The sequence below is a fragment of the Misgurnus anguillicaudatus genome, chromosome 4 (genome assembly GCF_027580225.2).
Source record: "Misgurnus anguillicaudatus chromosome 4, ASM2758022v2, whole genome shotgun sequence".
Classification (NCBI taxonomy): domain Eukaryota; kingdom Metazoa; phylum Chordata; class Actinopteri; order Cypriniformes; family Cobitidae; genus Misgurnus; species Misgurnus anguillicaudatus.
In genome coordinates this window covers 11,875,940-11,894,246 of record NC_073340.2, presented here as the reverse complement: position 1 = coordinate 11,894,246, position 18,307 = coordinate 11,875,940, and the positions used below count along the sequence as shown (strand labels likewise).

The following is an 18,307-nucleotide window of genomic DNA, read 5'->3' as shown; positions in this document are numbered from 1 at the left end:
CTTGAAGACATCATTTGAACTGGGAGACATGAGTCTACCATACATAAGTCTTTGAACAGGCACAGTGTCTATGGCAGAACGTTACATAGGAAGCCGCTGCTTTCTCCCCGTAAAACATTGCTGTGAGCCCGAAATTTGCAAATGAAAATCTTGGCAAACCCCAGTGGGAAAATATTTTATGGACTTATGAAATAAAAGTTTAATTGTTCATGAAGATTAATATGACAGCTCAAGCGAACAGCTTACCAACATCAAAACATCATCCCAATAGTGAAGTATGGTGGAGGGAACATCATGATTTGGGCATGCTTTGCTGCCTCAGGGCCTGGACCACTTGTCATCATCGAGGGGAAAATGAATTCCCAAGTTTAACTAAATATCCTACAAGATAATGTCGGGGTGGCTGTCCACCAGTTAAAGCTCAGTAGAAGTTGGTTGATGCAACAGGACAATGACCTTAAGCATTAAAGTAAATCCACTACAGACTGGCTTAAGTAAAACAAAATGCACCATTTTGAGTGGCCTAGTCAAACCCCAGACCTTAACCTGTTGAATGATCTCAAGAGAGCGGTTCACACCACACCAGACATCCTACAAATCTATCTGAGGTGAACTGGTTTTGTAAAGGGAATGGGTAAAATTTCCTTATTCAGAACTACTGAAAGAGCTTGCTTAAAGTATAATTGCTGCCAAATGAGGTTCAACAAGCTATAAAATCCAAGGGTTCACTTACATTTTTCTCCAGCACTTTGGGTGTTTTCAAAAAAGACACAAGAAACTAGAATTATTGGTATGTTAGGCCTATCAGCTTGTGCTAACAAGCTGTACACATTTTGTTTCTCTGCTGAAAAAAACAGCATCAAACCAGTATGATGCTGGTCTATGCTCGTTTAGCTGGTAGTCACCAGCATACCAGCACCAAAACACGTATGCTGGTCTTGCTGGTTTGGTTCTGGTTTAGCTGGTGCTAATGCTGGTTTGGTGGGGCTGGTTTAGCTGGTGTTTACTAGCAAACCAGCACCAAAACACAATATATTGGTCTTGCTGGTATGCTGTTTTTTTCAGCAGGGTTGTCTGTTGTTGTGACCAAAAGATCAGATCACATTTTATGGCAAACTAGGGGTTCACATACTTTTTCTTGCCACTGTACCTGGGAAATAAAGGGCCAGACGTTCTTTGTAGTCCTTGAAACATGAATTTTGTTAAAAAAAACATTGCTTGGCATTGAACTTTGAGCATTATAATTTTGAAGGTATATGTATGCTTTAACAGCAACATTAAACACTAAAGTTTGAAAAAATGGGATCATGAAACGGCATCTTTAAAACATTAATCACTTTTGCCATCCTATATATGACATAATTTGTGTATTTTTTACTGAATCCACTTCACATAGTTTCAAACAAATCTACTTGCTTTGCTTATTTTCACTTATAAGACAGGTAGAGGTAAACCCTGGTTAAACCACTAAATAAAACTACTTTACAACTGTTAATATTCTGAAATAAGACGTATGCAGCCTGCAAATGCGCCCTCCGGAGGCTGCAGCCTTATTTTGAATGAATCGTTCAGACAGACATGCGCAGTTGTGTCACACGACCACGCGCGAATGAACACATGCTCCACCTGCTGTTACCTGGGCAACAGCGTTAGACGACATGTCTGAGGGAGAGAAAGCACGAACGGAAAACTCAAAAAATAAGGACGATGAAGAAAATATGCAGCTCAATGTATGTAAACACGCAATTAGTCATTAACACATTGTTTGGATAAACCGGGGGTTGTTGTCACGCGGGCAATATCATGTGTTAAGCAGTTCAATTCGCGTTATTTTGTAAATTCTGTCTTCAAACGAAAATATTTTTGTATTAGCTGTCATCCTTCTGATTATTATAATATAGTTTATAGTACAGTATTTGCTCAGTTTCGTGTATTGTTTTGTACTTCGTAATTATTTGGTGGTGACGTCATATCCCAGTAACAGGACCTAAGTTAAAAAAGAAATAAGATAATTATTGTGTGCAGTAACGGTGTGACAACTTGCACCGGCTTTCACTTTACATACACTTTACACAGACGTGTTTGACATTACATATTGAATGTTATTATTATTATAAGTAAAACTGAGCTTAAATGACATTGCATCAGGTTGTGATAAATGTGTCGTGTCATATTTAAGAAAATGAAGATACCATTTCCTCAGTGGAAACTTCTAGACCACAACCAAATTAAGAAGTTGCTTGATCTACCTGTGGAAGAAGTGCAGTTGTAAGTTTATAACAATCATCACTTTCTTTTTTTTTGTCAAATGACTAAATCATGCATGTATAATTTTAAGAAAAATATGTCTATATATTATATAAATATAAAAATGTATATACATGTAAATATTTCTTAAATATATTCATGCATGTGTGTGTATTTATATACACATAATTATTTTACACAACACACACACACACACACATAGAAAAACTTTTATTCTGCAAACGATTAGTTGTGATTAGTGGTATGCAGCCCTATGTCATATATTCACATACAAATCTGTATATAATTTCCACAAATGTATTATACATTGCACTATCCATCTATTTCAGACAGTTTAAGGGTATACTCGATTTGAAAAACCACCAGACGTGTATGAAAGATGCTGCTCTGTTAGATTATTTTGTCAATGGATTTTGGTGGGCCAAGGAGATGAACTTCACCTATCCACAAATCTTATTTATCATGGCACTTTTACAGCAGTTACTGGACAACATATCAAGTGAGCTGAGCTTTGATTTATTTGCAGTTGCTTAAATTTTCCCCATGGTGACTGTTTTTATGTTTACCATATTGCTGACTATCCAGTGTGCTTGAGAAGACCGAGTCTGTTTCACTTTGTTTCAGATAAACAGACATCATTTGCTGATAATGTCAAGGTATTTACTCAGACAATGAATGTCACCGGACACCAGTCATCATCATCAGCAGCAGAGACTGATGCCAGTGTTTTATTTGATGCTGTCCAGATCAGATCCATCACAGATTACTTCAGGACTAGGTTTATCTCACATCTTTCCTCATGAATACACAGCAGTTGTGCATGTTTGTATGTTGAATATTGATTAGGTCATTCTCTGTCCTTGATACGTTATAAATAGATGCGAGACGCTTTGCTTTTGCCATTAGGAACAAGCAACAAGCTCGATCTCTTTTTATGGCCTTCATAATTAATGTTATGTATAATTCATAAAGCAGTGGATTGTGAAGCACACAGACTACAGTACACTGGTGCATAACAAGCTGTATGGAAATCATCTATCTTTTAGAAAGCAAAAGGAGAAAACACAGATGAAGACTGTAATCTGTTAAAATGACACATTGTGTGTTTATTGTAGTGTTCACTAGAGCTGAATTCAGGCCACTCATTATTGCTCAACTTTTATTTGTATTTACACACAATCCTTTCTCATTCAATTTCTAATAGTGTTGATAAATCATAAAAAATCACATATATATTTTTACCATTTTCCTTTTAAAAGAACATCATTTAAATTTTAATGAAGACTGCTTACAGATTTTTCTATTAGTTTTAAAGAAATACTCCACTTTCCTTAAAAAAGTCAGATAATTCACCAGAAGTTTATGTTTTTCTTTGTTCAGTCGAGGAGAAATTAACTTTTTTGAGAAAAACATTCCTGGATTTTTCTCCATATGGTGGTCTTTAGTGGACTTCAACAGTTTACAGTTTCAGTCAGTGCAGCTTCAGAGAGCTCTAAACAATCCAAACTGAGGCATAAGGGTCTTATCTAGCGAAACGATCATCATTTTTGCTAAAAAAATAAAAAATATGTACTTTCATACATACCACAACTTCTTGTCTTGCGGGACCTTACGTATTATGTAATCAAGTCGTAAGGTTACTCATGACGTATATGAAAAACTACCGCTCCAGTGTTTACAAGTGTGGAGAAAAAGGACCGTTCAGACATTGTTGTATGTGGAATGATACTAATTAATGTTGTGCCATTTAATTTTTTAAAATGGTCTGCAAGTGTGCGTTTCACATATGTAACGCGTGACCTTTTCGACGTGATTACGTAATACATAAGGTCGCGCTGACGCACCACACGGCTAGTGCAAGATACTGTAAGAAGTTGTGGTTTAAAAGTACTTATTTTGAATTTTTTTTGGTGAAAATAATGATCGTTTCACTAGACAAAACCCTTATGCCTTGGTTGGGATCATTTAGAGCCCTGCATTAAACTGCATTAAAACTGTAAACTGACTAAAGTCCACTATATGGAGAAAAATCTTGGAATGTTTTCCTAAAAAAAAATTAATTTGTTATTTACAAATTATAGGTGTTGGGATTACTGCCAGATACTTAAAGCATCGATCAATACTTCAACACTACAAACTGCATGCACAGGCACATGAAGTCTGTTTGAATATTATCAACAGTTGTGACAGATCTTCTCATTCATTTGTTCTGTATGTCTGTATCATATACACAGTGTTTTCCAGCATTACAGATTATATGAATCACTGTTTACTCAACGAAAACAGCAACTCGTGAGCATAGAGGTAAGATTTGGATTTAACATGATCACATGACTAGATTTCTGTAACTGACAGGATGCTATACGTCTGTGCATTACATGTTAATTATTTTGTATGTAAAAATGCAAAAAGGAATGCAGCCCGTGAAAACCTTTATTGTTTCTTTCATTTGATATGATGACTAGCTGTATCATGACAGAAGTTGTTATCAGAAGGCATCAATAAAGTAATTTCAAATAAACTTTCTGTAGCTCAATAGCATAGAGCAGGTTTCCCAAAGGTAGGTTGTTTGTGAGTTGATGAAAAACAGCTAATTATTTACAATGAAATCGTAAAATGTAAATAAATAATTTTAAACTAAAGAATCTAAATAAAACACGTACACAAAATTAATTTACACAACACTCATGCAAAATGGATAGATTTATGTACCAATAAAAGAAAAATACCAGATGAAGGTCCAGTAATAAAAACCATGTAACACACTGAAAAAAATGATTCATTGAATTTAATCAATTTTTTTAAGGTAAGTGGTTGCAATCAATTTATTTAAGCTACATTTAAACAAAAAAGATTATTAAAGTAAAATAAAATAAAAAACTTTTGTTTAAATGTAGCTTAAATAAATTGATTGCAACCACTTACCTTAAAAACATTTATTAAATTCAATGAATCATTTTTTTCGGTGCATATTATTGTAAAGAACTTTTAAATGTATGAAAAATAAATGTCTTAAAAATTAAACATGCAAATGTGCTGTTAAATTATTGAAATATTAACTTACTTACACAAGGAAATACACAAGGTTAAGGGAGTTCGACTGACAAAAAGTCTGAAAACCTCTGGCATAGAGCATTGCGTTAGGAGTGCACACATATTAATAAATATAATTATATATAACTTGAATGCACATTAAGTCGCTTTGAATTAAAGTGTCTGCCAAATGCATAAATGTTAGTTAACGTAATATGTGCAAATAATCTCGGCTGAATCAAACAGGTGATTCATTTTGTCAACGTTTTTGAGTGTTTAGTCTGAAACACAAAGCAGTCATTTTAATCAAAGCTTTGTACATAGTTTTCACATTCCACATTTAGTCACATTCAGTGAACTGTACATTGACTCACTGATCACAGATAATAGCTGCTCCGGGTTTCTCAATGGATTCCATTACCTCAGAAGTAAAGTACATAACCCACGGGTGTAGAATAATAATAACTGTAGCCACAGATTGACATTCATGTTACACTGGACCCCAAATGACGCCCCTCACTTTTTCCTCATCTGGGGTATTAAGTTCAAAGTTAAGAATTTTTTGTATTAAAAAAACATATAAAAACACCTCAGTTATCATAATTCTCAAAATGAATGATTTTTTTTCTAAGTGAATTTAATTGTTTTAAATCCAATCATGCAAATTGAGCTCTCCGAAAAACACTCTTCGCGTCCATATCTGTCGTGTGGATGCATGTGTGCCGGAGCCGTGCCCTAAGAGTGAAGTATAAACGGGCCCTGCTCGATTCGTATGACGGACCGATTGGGAGATTAGGGAATGAGGTTACTCACTGCCTTCAAACACTAGCTGGCCTCTTACAAGAGCGAATAACATATTCTATAGGCTTAAAGGAAAACACCACCGTTTTTCAATATTATACTATGTTCTTCCCTCAATCCTAATGAATGAATTGTGCTAGGCTTAAAGGGACATTATTTTTTTTAAATATGCTCATTTTCCAGCTCCCCTATAGTTAAACATTTGATTCTTACAGTTTTGGAATCCATTCAGCAGATCACCTGGTCCGCGCCAGCAACCTTAGAATAGCTTAGCATAATCCATTGAATCTGATTAGACCATTAGCATTACGCTAAAAAATAACCAGAGAGTTGGAATATTTTTCCTATTTAAAATCTGACTCTTCTGAAAATTAAAAGTTTTGATTTTTTATAGGCAGATATGGTTAGGACTATACTCTCAAACTGGCGTAATAATCAGTGACTTTGCTGATGTAACATGGCTGCAGCAGGCGTAGTGATATTACGCACTGCCCCAAAATAGTCCCCTTGGTTACTTTCAATAGCAGGGGACTATTTTCGATTAAGTGCGCGCATTGAGAAAAGAGAGGTGTATATATTAATTTGTCTATGTTGAGGGAAGAACATAGTAAAATATTGAAAAACGGTTGTGTTTTCCTTTAACGCATTACTCGTTTGTAGTATATATCGCGTTAATGATCGCAAGGTGGTAAAAAGATTGATGAATGCGTAATTGTATAGTTACCTCATTTAAAGTCGAATGAATTGAATGTAAACTTTAATTTGTTTTGTAATATTGTGGTATTTTTACAGATGACTTATCTATGAGCTTCATTAAAAAAAAAAACTTCATGTGCCTTCATAATCTTTAATCAAAACCGCAAATCTCCTCCTCCTCGAAATGATCTCTCTTCACTTCCGGTCATATGGTACGGTAGGTGGGCGGGGTCCGTGAAAAGATCGTAGCAATTAGCAATTATCAACATGATCTAGTTTGTTCTTGATGGATGAATTCAAGTTCAGCCGTACATTTTTCTTTTCATTTTAAAAGCCGTTTTACTCGGATATACATCAACACTGGGAAAGTAAGACAATCGCTACTTCCATTTCATGGAGCCTAAGAAATGTTGCACTTAGGAACATTCTTACGAACTTCTTATAATTTATCGTAAAGGTCTGGTTCTTTCTGTGTTTTTGAAGCTTTAATTGTGTTTACAGTGCGCAATATAACGTGTTCATGTTTCACGTGTTAAAAACCCGCTAATTTTCACACAATTTACTTATCTGTATAGCGCTGTTTTCACTGTCCTCAAAATGGTCTAATGGCTTCCTTGTTCTATGAAGTCCTTACTTTAGAAATACGTATCGAGTTCTGATTGTGTAGCTTGTTAAGTGTGTTGTGATTCGATAGCAGCTTAGCTTGCCATTAGCTTAGCTGGCGACTGACGTATTTCTGTGGGTGGAGTTACAGTAAGTAAAAAAAAAATGGCCTGGCTGTGAGCTTTATCATTTTACAGGTATTATTTATGCTATTATAGCAACATTACACACTAACTAGGGTTTAACAAATGGGATCAGAAAGAACGTGACCTTTAAGAACATTCTTATTTCTTGTCTTAAGAAAGTTTTCGTAAATACGGACCCTTTTTAGTTACTAAAGCATTCGGACCAGAACATCAGTTTTGTATAGAATGTAGATTTTGAGTAATGGGTTTAAATAAGATACATAAATTAGTATAACTGCTAACTGCCAGAAGCATAAATTAAAATTAGATAAAACATGCAATAAATTTAGACGTAGAGATGCTTTATGAAAGAGTATAGTGTTAAAAGGCTTAGTTTAATTCAGTAAACACATTGTTAAGACATTATTTTGTGATCTGGATAAAACAATTAATCCAAAAAAGATGAATGATTTGTTTATGAATCCACCATGCTAATCGTGTCCCTACACGTCTCTTACACCCTCTTACTGTAAATCCTTCATCGCTCTGATAAGAAAACAGTCATGCCGGTTGTCATTTTCTCTCTATTTCAGATCAAGCAGATTGAAATCTGCCTTCCAGCCGATGTGCTCATCTATAATTAACACGTAATGATCATACTGCAGAGAAGACTGAATATCAAACCAGAAGAATAAACCAATATTTCCATTCCAATTACATCCTCATTTCTGTAGGGCATATTTGCATATCTACATTTTCTCAAATGGGAAAAAGGTAATCAAATATCAAAAGGCAGGTTAGTTTAGGATTTAAATGATGCTTTATGCAGTAGTGTGACAGCTACTGTGGAGTCTTACTGTATCTGAATGATCAGAAACACAATCTAGGTCACAGATACAATGAGTAGCGCACATAATACATCAGAAGGGTTTTTATTGGTTTGAAAGGGACTTCAAAGCACCCTTCGAATATTAATGTACTTGTTTTTCCCCCAGCTATTGGAACCATTTTAGTGAATCAAGATGTTTTTACAAATAATTCAAAAACAAAGCAAAGGACAATGAATTGGCTTTCTATTTTTACTCTTATTAAAATGATACTGTTGGCATTAATTTGTTTATTGCTGGAGATGGAAAACACATGAATCATGTCGGTGGGAATAATGAGGAACAATGCAGTAATGAAAGAGAATTGTTCTTCTTGTCTGCCTCAATTTGGCTTTGTAATTACATTCGGTATATAAAGCAAAGAGCTTTTGTTTTGTTGTGCGCTCTTTTTGGATTGTGGTTGAAGGGTTTCCTGCCAAACAAATAGTAACATGTTCCAGTCAGATGAAGCGAAAAGTCAGCTGTTAATGCCAACCGTAATCTTTTCAGACACACCTAAGTGTTTTCAGACAAAATAATACGTAAGGGGACATTTCACAAGACTTTTTTTAGATAACAAATATGTGGTGTCCTCAGAGTACATATGTAAAGTTCCAGCTCAAAATACCATATACATGTTAAATGTTAAAATTGTTAAAACATGTTAAAATTGCCACTTTGTAGGTGTGAGCAACAATGTGCCGTTTTTGGGTGTGTCCTTTAAAATGCAAATGAACTGATAAAATGCAAACACTGATCGCCATAATGGTGGTTTGTTGAATTTTAATCTCAATTGTGCTGTCAATTATTCTCTCTCTCTTTAGTAAGGGGATTTCTAAGTGTGCTAATGACACAAAAATCCCACAAGATGTAGCCATCAAGCCAAATATTGAATTCGTACAAAGAAATCAGAACATTTAAGTATACAAGTTGAGTCATAATAAATAAAGTGAAATGACGATTAAGATTCCCTGATAAAATTCTCCCAGCAAACACATTCCTGACATATAAAGCATCATTATATTTGATTTAAGAATGTGAGCTGTTTTATTTCAGAAATGCATTGAAGTGGTCACTCCGGTTGATTTTGTCCCGCCGCTGGAGGAGGGCATGCCTGCTGATCTCTACTTCCAATACGTGGCTCCACCTCGCGTCCAAACGCCCGAGCAGGTAAAGCGTTCCCGATTTCTTCTGTATTAATCCAAAGTTATCTAGCAGTGTTTGGTTTGTATGAAACAGTCCCATTATTTGTGTGGTGCAAAGTTTTTGCTTGGAATTACCCTTTTAGCATGATGCGTTTCACATGTTATTCATTTCCAAAGGAAACACGAATCTGCTTCCAAGTATGAGTAACGCTTTTCCTGACACTGACACTTCTCTGTTTGAGCTACACAGACACAGACTGTACTAAACGGGGGAGATTACATCACATCTCTCAGCCCATTATATCTTACACAGAGGAAGACAATTTATTTATTAAGTACAGAAAAAATTACATTTTACGACGCATAAAAGTTTCCTCTCATACAAACGAGTCCCCAAAGCCACGCAAAACCTTGAAATATTAGTACATTTTTAAATTGTGATTTCAGTGCCTGGAAAACTTTTTTTTTAAGGATCATGGCAAAGTCATTAAAAATTCTGTTTGGTATAAATTGTCTGATTATGCCGAGCTTTGAACTCAACATAAACTTAAAACTGTACACACACAACTGTACTTTGTTTTTGAGATTGGTGCTATTCACAAAAAGGCCACATGTAGGCGCTGTGCAACAACTAATCCTTCCCACAAAGTTTTCATTCTACTTGAATGCTCTCTGCATTTTCTTATTATTCCTGCAGTGGTACATTAAATATTACCATAGATAAATCAATCACCGCACAGTTGGCATATATAACTAAAATTTGTTTCATCCTATAAAAATAAACTTGAAACCTAGTGATTTTTATTCTACTCATTAATTTTCTCCTGTAATAGTCAGCGTTTATTTGCAGATGTAACACCTGACAGCATTGCAAAACATCTGAAGAACATTTATCAAACTGTTCATGCAGGAATCTCTCGAGCAGAATGGAGACGATCCTGGAAAAGCTGAGCTGGAAGAAAACGATGAGGATCAGACAGACTTTAATATAGGAGACGTACGAGATGTGCTAGAGGAAATTACACAAGAGATGTTAGCACAACTACAGGTACAGTACTGTATATAGCTGTAAGCAAACAACAACCTCAGCGATACCCGAAAAATGCTTTTCATTCGCTTGAGCCAGTTTTGTTTGCACAGTAATATAATTCATGACCTGAGGGAAGGAGTATTGCAGAAAATATCAAAGGAATACTTCACCTAAAAAATGATTTTTTTTGTAGAACGATGGTTCATATTGATCAAATCTGTCAGTCTGTGCAATTCATAATTAAACATCACAAAATATCATAAAGGTAGTCAAAACAAACCATATACTGTAGTGCAGTGGTCTCCAACATGGTGCACATTCTATTAATAGCCTCAATTTTAATATTTATTCATTATATATATATTTTTATATAATAGCTTGTTGTATGTATGTACATTTTAAACAATGATAAAACGTTAAAAAAATATTTTTAGTCGACTATATATTAAAAAAGTATCCCTCCAGATTATTTTATTCATTTTGGTAGCCAAAAAGGTTGGAGACCCCTGCTGTAGTCTATTATTCAGAGACTTCTGAAGCCATACGATAACTTGTGTGAGGAAATGATCAAACTCTAAATCATTATTTAATCATCTTGACCTCCCCAGAAAGACGTAGGCAAGAACGTGTGAATCAGAGACTCCCCACACATAGCTATCATGTATACACACACATATTACTGTACATTGGGTGTTTTGGTCACTACGAACTGTTGTTGTGCGGCAAGAGTTGCGTAACAATCTTTAGTTTTGTGTTTAACAGAAAAAATAACAACTTGCAGGTTTGGAACGACATGAGCGCGAGTAAATAATGACAGAATTATTCCTTTAATAAAAATGACTAACAGGCTTTGCTTTGGAAAACGAATTCTGAGAATATCAATGTTTAGCTGATTCTCCCACAAGCCTCCACCCACAGCGTGTGATTATGCCAGGAAATATTAAACCTGGATAACGCTCCCCGTTTCATTTCATCTGTATTCTCGATGTAATGCAAAGTACATTAGACAGCTGCTGGCAGATATTCTGGCAGAATTTGACGCCAGACTTAAGGTGGAATCGAATTATTGTGACTGCCAGAAAACAATTTGCTTTTCGAATTGCTAAATTGTGTCATCTCTATTGCACGTTTTTACACGCCACGTGTTTCAAAGGTTTCGGGCGGCAAAGGTTGCCGTGCGACGAGACCTGAAGAGAAAGGGCTAGGAAGACATGAGTAATTTTTCACTTTGATGGGATTAATGATTATGGGGTTCATACAATTCATCTGCCATGTTCCATGAAGACCTTTGTCGTTTCTTTTACAAGCCTTTCTTTCAAATAGCAGCTCGGCTGTAATTTGAGAGCCCATTTGTAGTGGCTTGTGTGTGTGCATCTCACATCCGAGCGATACGCTGTTGAGCCGATGCTATTTCCATCAGTTCTCCTGGGCTTTTCCTCTCCGTTTAATGTCGAAGGAAGGTCAATTACATATATCACTTTGCTAAATATAACCTAGTGAAAAACGATTAGTGGAAAGCTTAAATCGGTTGTATCAAGATGTTTTTCTCTATGCTAATTGTAACCAATATGACTCTGGGGAATGGATAAAATCACGTTCAGTCTGAAGTGTTTGCTTTATCCATATTTATTTCCCTCTATTTCTCCCTTGAATATTATTTTAGTTTAAAAAGTTCCCAGGAATGTCAGGCTCTGTAGATCTCATCATACCTAATATGGTACAAAGACTGAAAATTACTGATGCTGGAATGAAACTTCCTTACCAATGTTGTTACCATTCCAGATGTGCAGAGGAGCCATACGATACGCCTGTGTAATGTAAGGAGCGTGTACTGCACACAACAGTTGTGTATTGTTGATTTAAAGCTATAACATTGTGTAAACGTATTCGCAAGTGTACAGTACATTGATCATGCTTAGTTCACTCACTGTCAAAGACTGTACTGTACATGTCCAGGTCACATTTCAACCCAAAGTTCAAAATGATATTTTGCATAAAGAAAATTAAACCTATTTTAGGACCACATGCAGTCATGTCACTTTGTTTAAATTAAAAATCCCACCCAATTAAAATACAGATTAATGAGCTGCTTATAGATTGGTTTCTATAAAATTTACTGTTTTGTACGAGCATTCACACCAGCCTGACTCAGCACTGACCCAACCAATAGTATAGGTTTGGGGCAGGACTCTGTTTGTCCAACCAATGAGTAGTGTGTTCAGAAAACAATTTGTTTTTCAGCTCATCATATTTCCCCAAAAAGTTTTTATGCTCGTTTAAGGTCGTTTTCGACTTGTGCGAAAAAAGTAAATGCGAACAATGGGAAATGAAAAGGCATTTGTAGAATAAATTCTGATATCTCGAACATTAAACCCACTGGGCTGACCGTGTAGCTGTTTGTAGTGATGGTCGTTTTCGAAGCACTGCTTCATGAGGCTTCGAAACATTTACGAATCTTTTGTTTCGAATCAGTGGCTCGGAGCTTGTTTCAAACTGGCCCAAGTCACGTGATTTTAGCAAACGAGGCTTCATTACGTCATAACTGTTTCGAAACGTTTCGAAAATCCGATGGTTCACCACTAGGGGGAGTTGATCACATGTCTAATATCTTTAGGTGAACTCGGGTCAGTTTTATTATGAAAGTTCATAAAACATTTATCCTTTTGACTAAAAACACTACCATTTTGTCTACTTTTTGTTTATAGACAGATTTGAAAAGGTGCATAATTAAAAGGGTAGTTAGTTTTAATGATTTGCTTGCCCTAAATAAAACTAAAAACACATACTAGACTTTTAACTATGTCTTAATTAAGTTAAATCATTTTTTAAACATATTTTAATACAAATCTTGCTATTATTTTGTTTAAAAAAGTGTAAAATGTTTGGACATATCTGCTTTTACACTATTTTGACCAGCAGGGGTCGCCAGCTTGTGTGGTGTTTCGAACTGCTTCGAAAAACTGAATCAATTTTCGAAGCAATTGGTTCAATTGATTCGAAGCTTCGAAAAGCTTCATTTCTCCCATCACTAGCTGTTTCCGCTTTCGTTGTATGTATATATGTTATATGGGGCTCGACATTGTACGTTATACGTTATATGGGGCTTGACATCGTCTTCATGCCCTTGCTGCTAGTGCCTGCATCAAAAATTCGGATTCCTTCTTTTGTGCACAGCATTTAGTTTGGCCATTACAAGCTGCACTGCTAATAAATTTATAACTATGTCTCCATTTTCTAAGTGTGCCTTGTCTTATTTACTGTTGGCTACTAGGTTACCAATACCACCGTCGTTCACTCAATCACTCAAACAACTTAATGCAAACGCACTTAATTGACATTTGTTTGTTTAGTGATTATGCAACTGTTTGCTATGTCTTCTTCAAAAAATGTGATTTTTTTTTTAGAAGTGGTCTTGCATGCACTTACTGTGGGTTCACACCAGATGCGAGTTCAACGAGATGCGCAAGTAGATTACATACAAAGTCAATGCATAGACGCGTCCTCGCGTGGGGCGATGCGAATGACGCGATATGGACGGTGCGATTGCCGCGAAAACACGCGCTATTCGCCGCAAAAGCGTCTTCGCCCAAGTTGAAAATATTCAACTCGAGCAAAAAATTTGCATGACATGAAGTTAAATCCCGCGAGTAATCTAGAGCGAGTAACACGATGCCCCAGGTTTGGTGTGTACGTAGCATTAAGAGGGATTTGCAGGAAAAGACTAAATATCAATGAAATGAAGTGACATTTGACTGACTAATAATCTTTTTATTGCTGTTAAAGTGAAACTACTAAAACTAAACATAAAAGCCTGATAAAAAAGCTCATTTACAAGAAAACATGTCAGACGTAACTTAACTACTGTACAATGATATTTTAATCAGCATCAATTAAATGCAGTACGCAATACGTCTTATTCAGCCTGCCGCCATGTTGATTCCAGAACGAGGCTGTGAAGGATGGACATCCAGAGCGTGCACTTTAAACCTATTGTTTTGTATCAGGATGCTGGTCATTCAGCCATCAAAACACAGAATGCATAATTTTACAAATTTTCACAGGACAAAGAACCTCAGAAATCATGGATTGTTAAAATGAGAAGGGACATATAACCTAATTTTAAGATAAGAGCAGCGCAATGTGTACATAAAATCAGATTTGTATTAGCCTGTTGGCTAATCATTCATTTCTAATGTTGTAAGCATGCTTACTTTTCTTTAAAACACTAATATAGTCCTATGATTATGTACATATTTCCAATTTGTACAAATTACAAAAAAGGCATGAATACATTAAAAACTTTTCTCCAGTAAGTTTTTTAAGCACATTGACCAGAATCAACAGAGATTAATTTCTACCTAAATAACATTTGTACACAACTTTGGGGGCTCATGTGGGGTTTTACCTTTAACAATACTTGCACAACGAACTAGCTTGGTATCATGTCAATCACACATTAAGTTCATGTTCATGTCTTAGAAAACATAATGGAAAAATACATGGGCATTATGATCTATACTAACTGGAGATGTATACTTAGTTGTTGTCATAAAATATTGTATTGTTGCACTATATTGTCATTTTAAAGGGGACATAGTATGAACATTTTAGTTTTTTCATGTTTAAGTGCTATAATTGAGTCCCTAGTGCTTCTATCAACCTAAAAAAATTAAAAAAGAACAACCCAGTAACCTAGTTTTGGTAAACCATTCTCTGCAAGCATGTGGAAAAATAGGATTATTTAAATTTGGTTCCCCTTGTGATGTCAGAAGGGGATAATACCGCCCCTTAATCTGCACTATCCAACCAAGGCACTGCCATTTAGTGCAGATATCAGGCCATTTGCATTTTAAAGGACACCCAAAACAGCACATTTTTGTTCATCCCTACAAAGTGGCAATTTAAACATGTTATAAAAAATTATCTGTAGGTATTTTGAGCTAAAACTTCACATATGTACTCTGGCGACACCAAAGGTTTATATTACATCTTTAAAAAGTCAGAAAAGTCCCCTTTAAAGAAAAATAAACAGGCTTACATCATGAGAAATAGTGATTAGCCAACAGGCTAATATCCAAAACAGATATTATGTATATAATGCGCTATTCTTATCTCAAATTAAGTCATATGTCCCATTTTAACAACCCACGTTTCCTGAGGTTCTTTGTTCTGTGGAAATTTGTAAAATTATGTATTTTCTGTGTTTTGATGGCTAAATGACCAGCAACCTAATACAAAACAATAGGTTTAAAGCGCACGCTCAGGACGTCCATCCCTCACAGCCTTGGTTTAACATCAACATGGACTGAATAATGTGTATACACCATTATGTTTAAAAATGGGGGCGATGGTTAATGTGAATTTCAAAAGGAGTTCAATGAAAAACAACTGTATCATCCAATATCTTTTACAGAATATATAATGGATAAACAAATTCTTGTGTGTTCAACAGGCGGATTTCACAGAGAAGATGCGAGCTCATGAGGAGATCTACACCTCGAGGTTAGAGCGACTTCAAGAAGTCCTGCTGAGAGGACCGGACAATTTCCCACCAGTACCCACTCATTCAGTCAGAGGAAAGGAAGTAAATCCAGTACAAGAGCATTGAATCACACAGTCAAAAACTTCCCCTAAGATTTGATTAAGGTCTATATCAAGGGAAATAGCTCAAACAGTTTCTGCAACAATGATAATAAACGAGTGTTAGGGCGACGCTCTCGATTTATTCAGCGAGATAAAATGATGAATACGAAATGCAGGTTAGTCATGGCAGTCAAGGAGAAAAGTGAATGTGTAATTAAGTTGTTTGTGAAATGTTTTTGTGCACCGTTCCCACAAGTCATTCGCTGTTTAAACGCAGCCCAGCACTATGGCAACACTGTGTAACTCAGACTAAAGAGCTGAGTTGCCATAAAAAGTGATGTATTATTAAAGCTGAATAGTTACTTTTCCAGCGCATTTGAGAAAGCCCACATAAAACTATAAATACACCCTGCAATATATACTATAAAAGAGTGCTGATCGTTTTTTTTTCCCCATTTCAAAGCACCATTACTTGCACAATGTTGAGTCTGCATATACGTTGCCAGAGATTATTAGTGTTATATCAAATCAGCTTCTTAGGAAAACTCACATAACACTTTTGATCTTTATGCTCAAACAGGTTATGATTAATGGTGAAAAACAGGTCCAATTGAATCAGCATAATATTAAATTACAGCAATTTTCCTTCATGTGCCTCTTGTTTTTACGCCCTGTTGATTTAGCTCTTCATTAGCTTGCCGCCCCCATGTTGACTTGTTGCGGTAAAGTTAGCAGCTCAGTCTGCGTGCCTTGAGAAACATGTTTAAACACTTTAAGTGCTCTTTATGTTCCCAAACTGATTGATAGAGTCAATTCTGTGCCAGGAGTCAGATGACCTTTGGTACACAAACAATAAACAGTGTGGTGCATTACAGATGACATTTATCTTCCTCAAACTAATCACAACTTTTTTTTACACATTTTTAGGAAATGTTGAGTTTCACTTTTATTAATGAAGCATTTCAGAACTTGCATAACTGCATTGATTCGTCCTTTAAAGGTTGCGTAATTTCTGTGCTAGCGTCAGCAAACCAAATAGGGAAAATAATTCTTATCCAGGAACACCACAAACTCGTAACACTAGTTGAGTCAATGTTTTGTGCAAAATATCCAGCACCAGCATTTTTATTATTTTCACAAAAGTGTAATGCCTTCCGGAAATTTTCCTTTTTTAAATATATAAACATACAATATATCAATTGAAAGAACAGACTTTCTGCTTAAAAAAAAACAAAAAAACTGTTTGTCCTATTTTAATTTGTTTTCTTTTTATCACCTTTCAAATATAGTTAGGTTTCTTCAAAAATACCAAGTTTTGCATTTTTGTAAAGGACTTGTGTTAAGCTGCGTTTACACCAGCCACGGTAGAGGCGTCAAGTGTGAGTGATTTCAATGTTAAGTCAATGTGAAGACGCGTTGACGCGCGTCTGGAGGTCTTGCAATTACCTGGAGGTAGACGCAATTTCGCCTCATTCGCGGGTGAAGTTCGCGCAAATGGCGTGAATTGAGCGTCTGCCGCGTCACGCGTGAATGGTGCTTTTTGTGCATTTTGCGTTTGACGCGAATTTGCGGCTGGCGCCCAAGTTGAAAATGTTTAACTTTGGCGGATTTTCGAGCAGCGTTAACCAATCAGGAGCCTGCTTGCTGCTGTGGCGGCAGCCCCGCCCTGATTCACTCATTCAACATGAAGGAACGCTTGATATTGTCCGTAAGCAGTCACCCAGAGCTATTTGACACAAGTTCTTATTTCTATAGAGACAGGAATAAAAAGGACCTCGCTTGGAAGAGTGTCAGTGAGGACATTAGGCAACCTGGTAAGTTGAAAATACACTTTTCACTTTTGAGTCACGTGACGTTTATCGACCCGCGCCGTTTATTTCCCCACTATAGTAAGGTGACCAAATACAAACCGATAAATTCACAATCACCATCAGTCATCTTGCAAACAGACAACCACATAGCACTTGCCCCTCCCACAAGAAGCGGATTTTGCCTCTGACGGGCGTCAAATGCTTGTTTTTTTTTAATGAATGCATTCAAACCGTTCAAGCGTCAAAGTAGGCGCGGTTTTTACTGTTTTTGAGTCCATGGATGCTTAGTGTTTTATAAGTTGTGTAAGAGCACCACCTAGTGGATAATAGCGAAAATATGGATTGC

At 36.1% G+C, this 18,307-nt stretch overlaps 1 protein-coding gene across 2 annotated transcripts; it reads left to right on the top strand.

Annotated features, from left to right (window-relative positions):
* The first annotated feature begins 1,569 nt into the window (after positions 1-1,569).
* cabcoco1 (ciliary associated calcium binding coiled-coil 1) lies at positions 1,570-16,582 on the top strand. Of its 2 annotated transcripts, none has more exons than XM_055177052.2 (8): positions 1,570-1,730; positions 2,180-2,268; positions 2,598-2,767; positions 2,893-3,046; positions 4,503-4,572; positions 9,449-9,562; positions 10,448-10,585; positions 16,020-16,582. In XM_055177052.2, exons 1-8 carry the CDS (start codon positions 1,659-1,661, stop codon positions 16,173-16,175), a joined length of 963 nt encoding a protein of 320 aa, XP_055033027.2. In that variant the 5' UTR covers positions 1,570-1,658; the 3' UTR covers positions 16,176-16,582. The 2 variants fall into 2 exon arrangements, with proteins under 2 accessions (XP_055033027.2, XP_055033028.2); XM_055177053.2 differs by having other exon boundaries at positions 1,591-1,730; positions 2,204-2,268.
* The last annotated feature ends 1,725 nt before the right edge of the window (positions 16,583-18,307 follow it).

Coding starts and splice junctions, on each gene's coding strand:
- cabcoco1 (XM_055177052.2), top strand. CDS start 1,659: ATGTCTGAGGGAGAGAAAGCACGAACGGAAAACTCAAAAAATAAGGAC. Junction 2,269..2,597: donor CCTGTGGAAGAAGTGCAGTT/GTAAGTTTATAA, acceptor CATCTATTTCAG/ACAGTTTAAGGGTATACTCG. Junction 10,586..16,019: donor AGATGTTAGCACAACTACAG/GTACAGTACTGT, acceptor TGTGTTCAACAG/GCGGATTTCACAGAGAAGAT.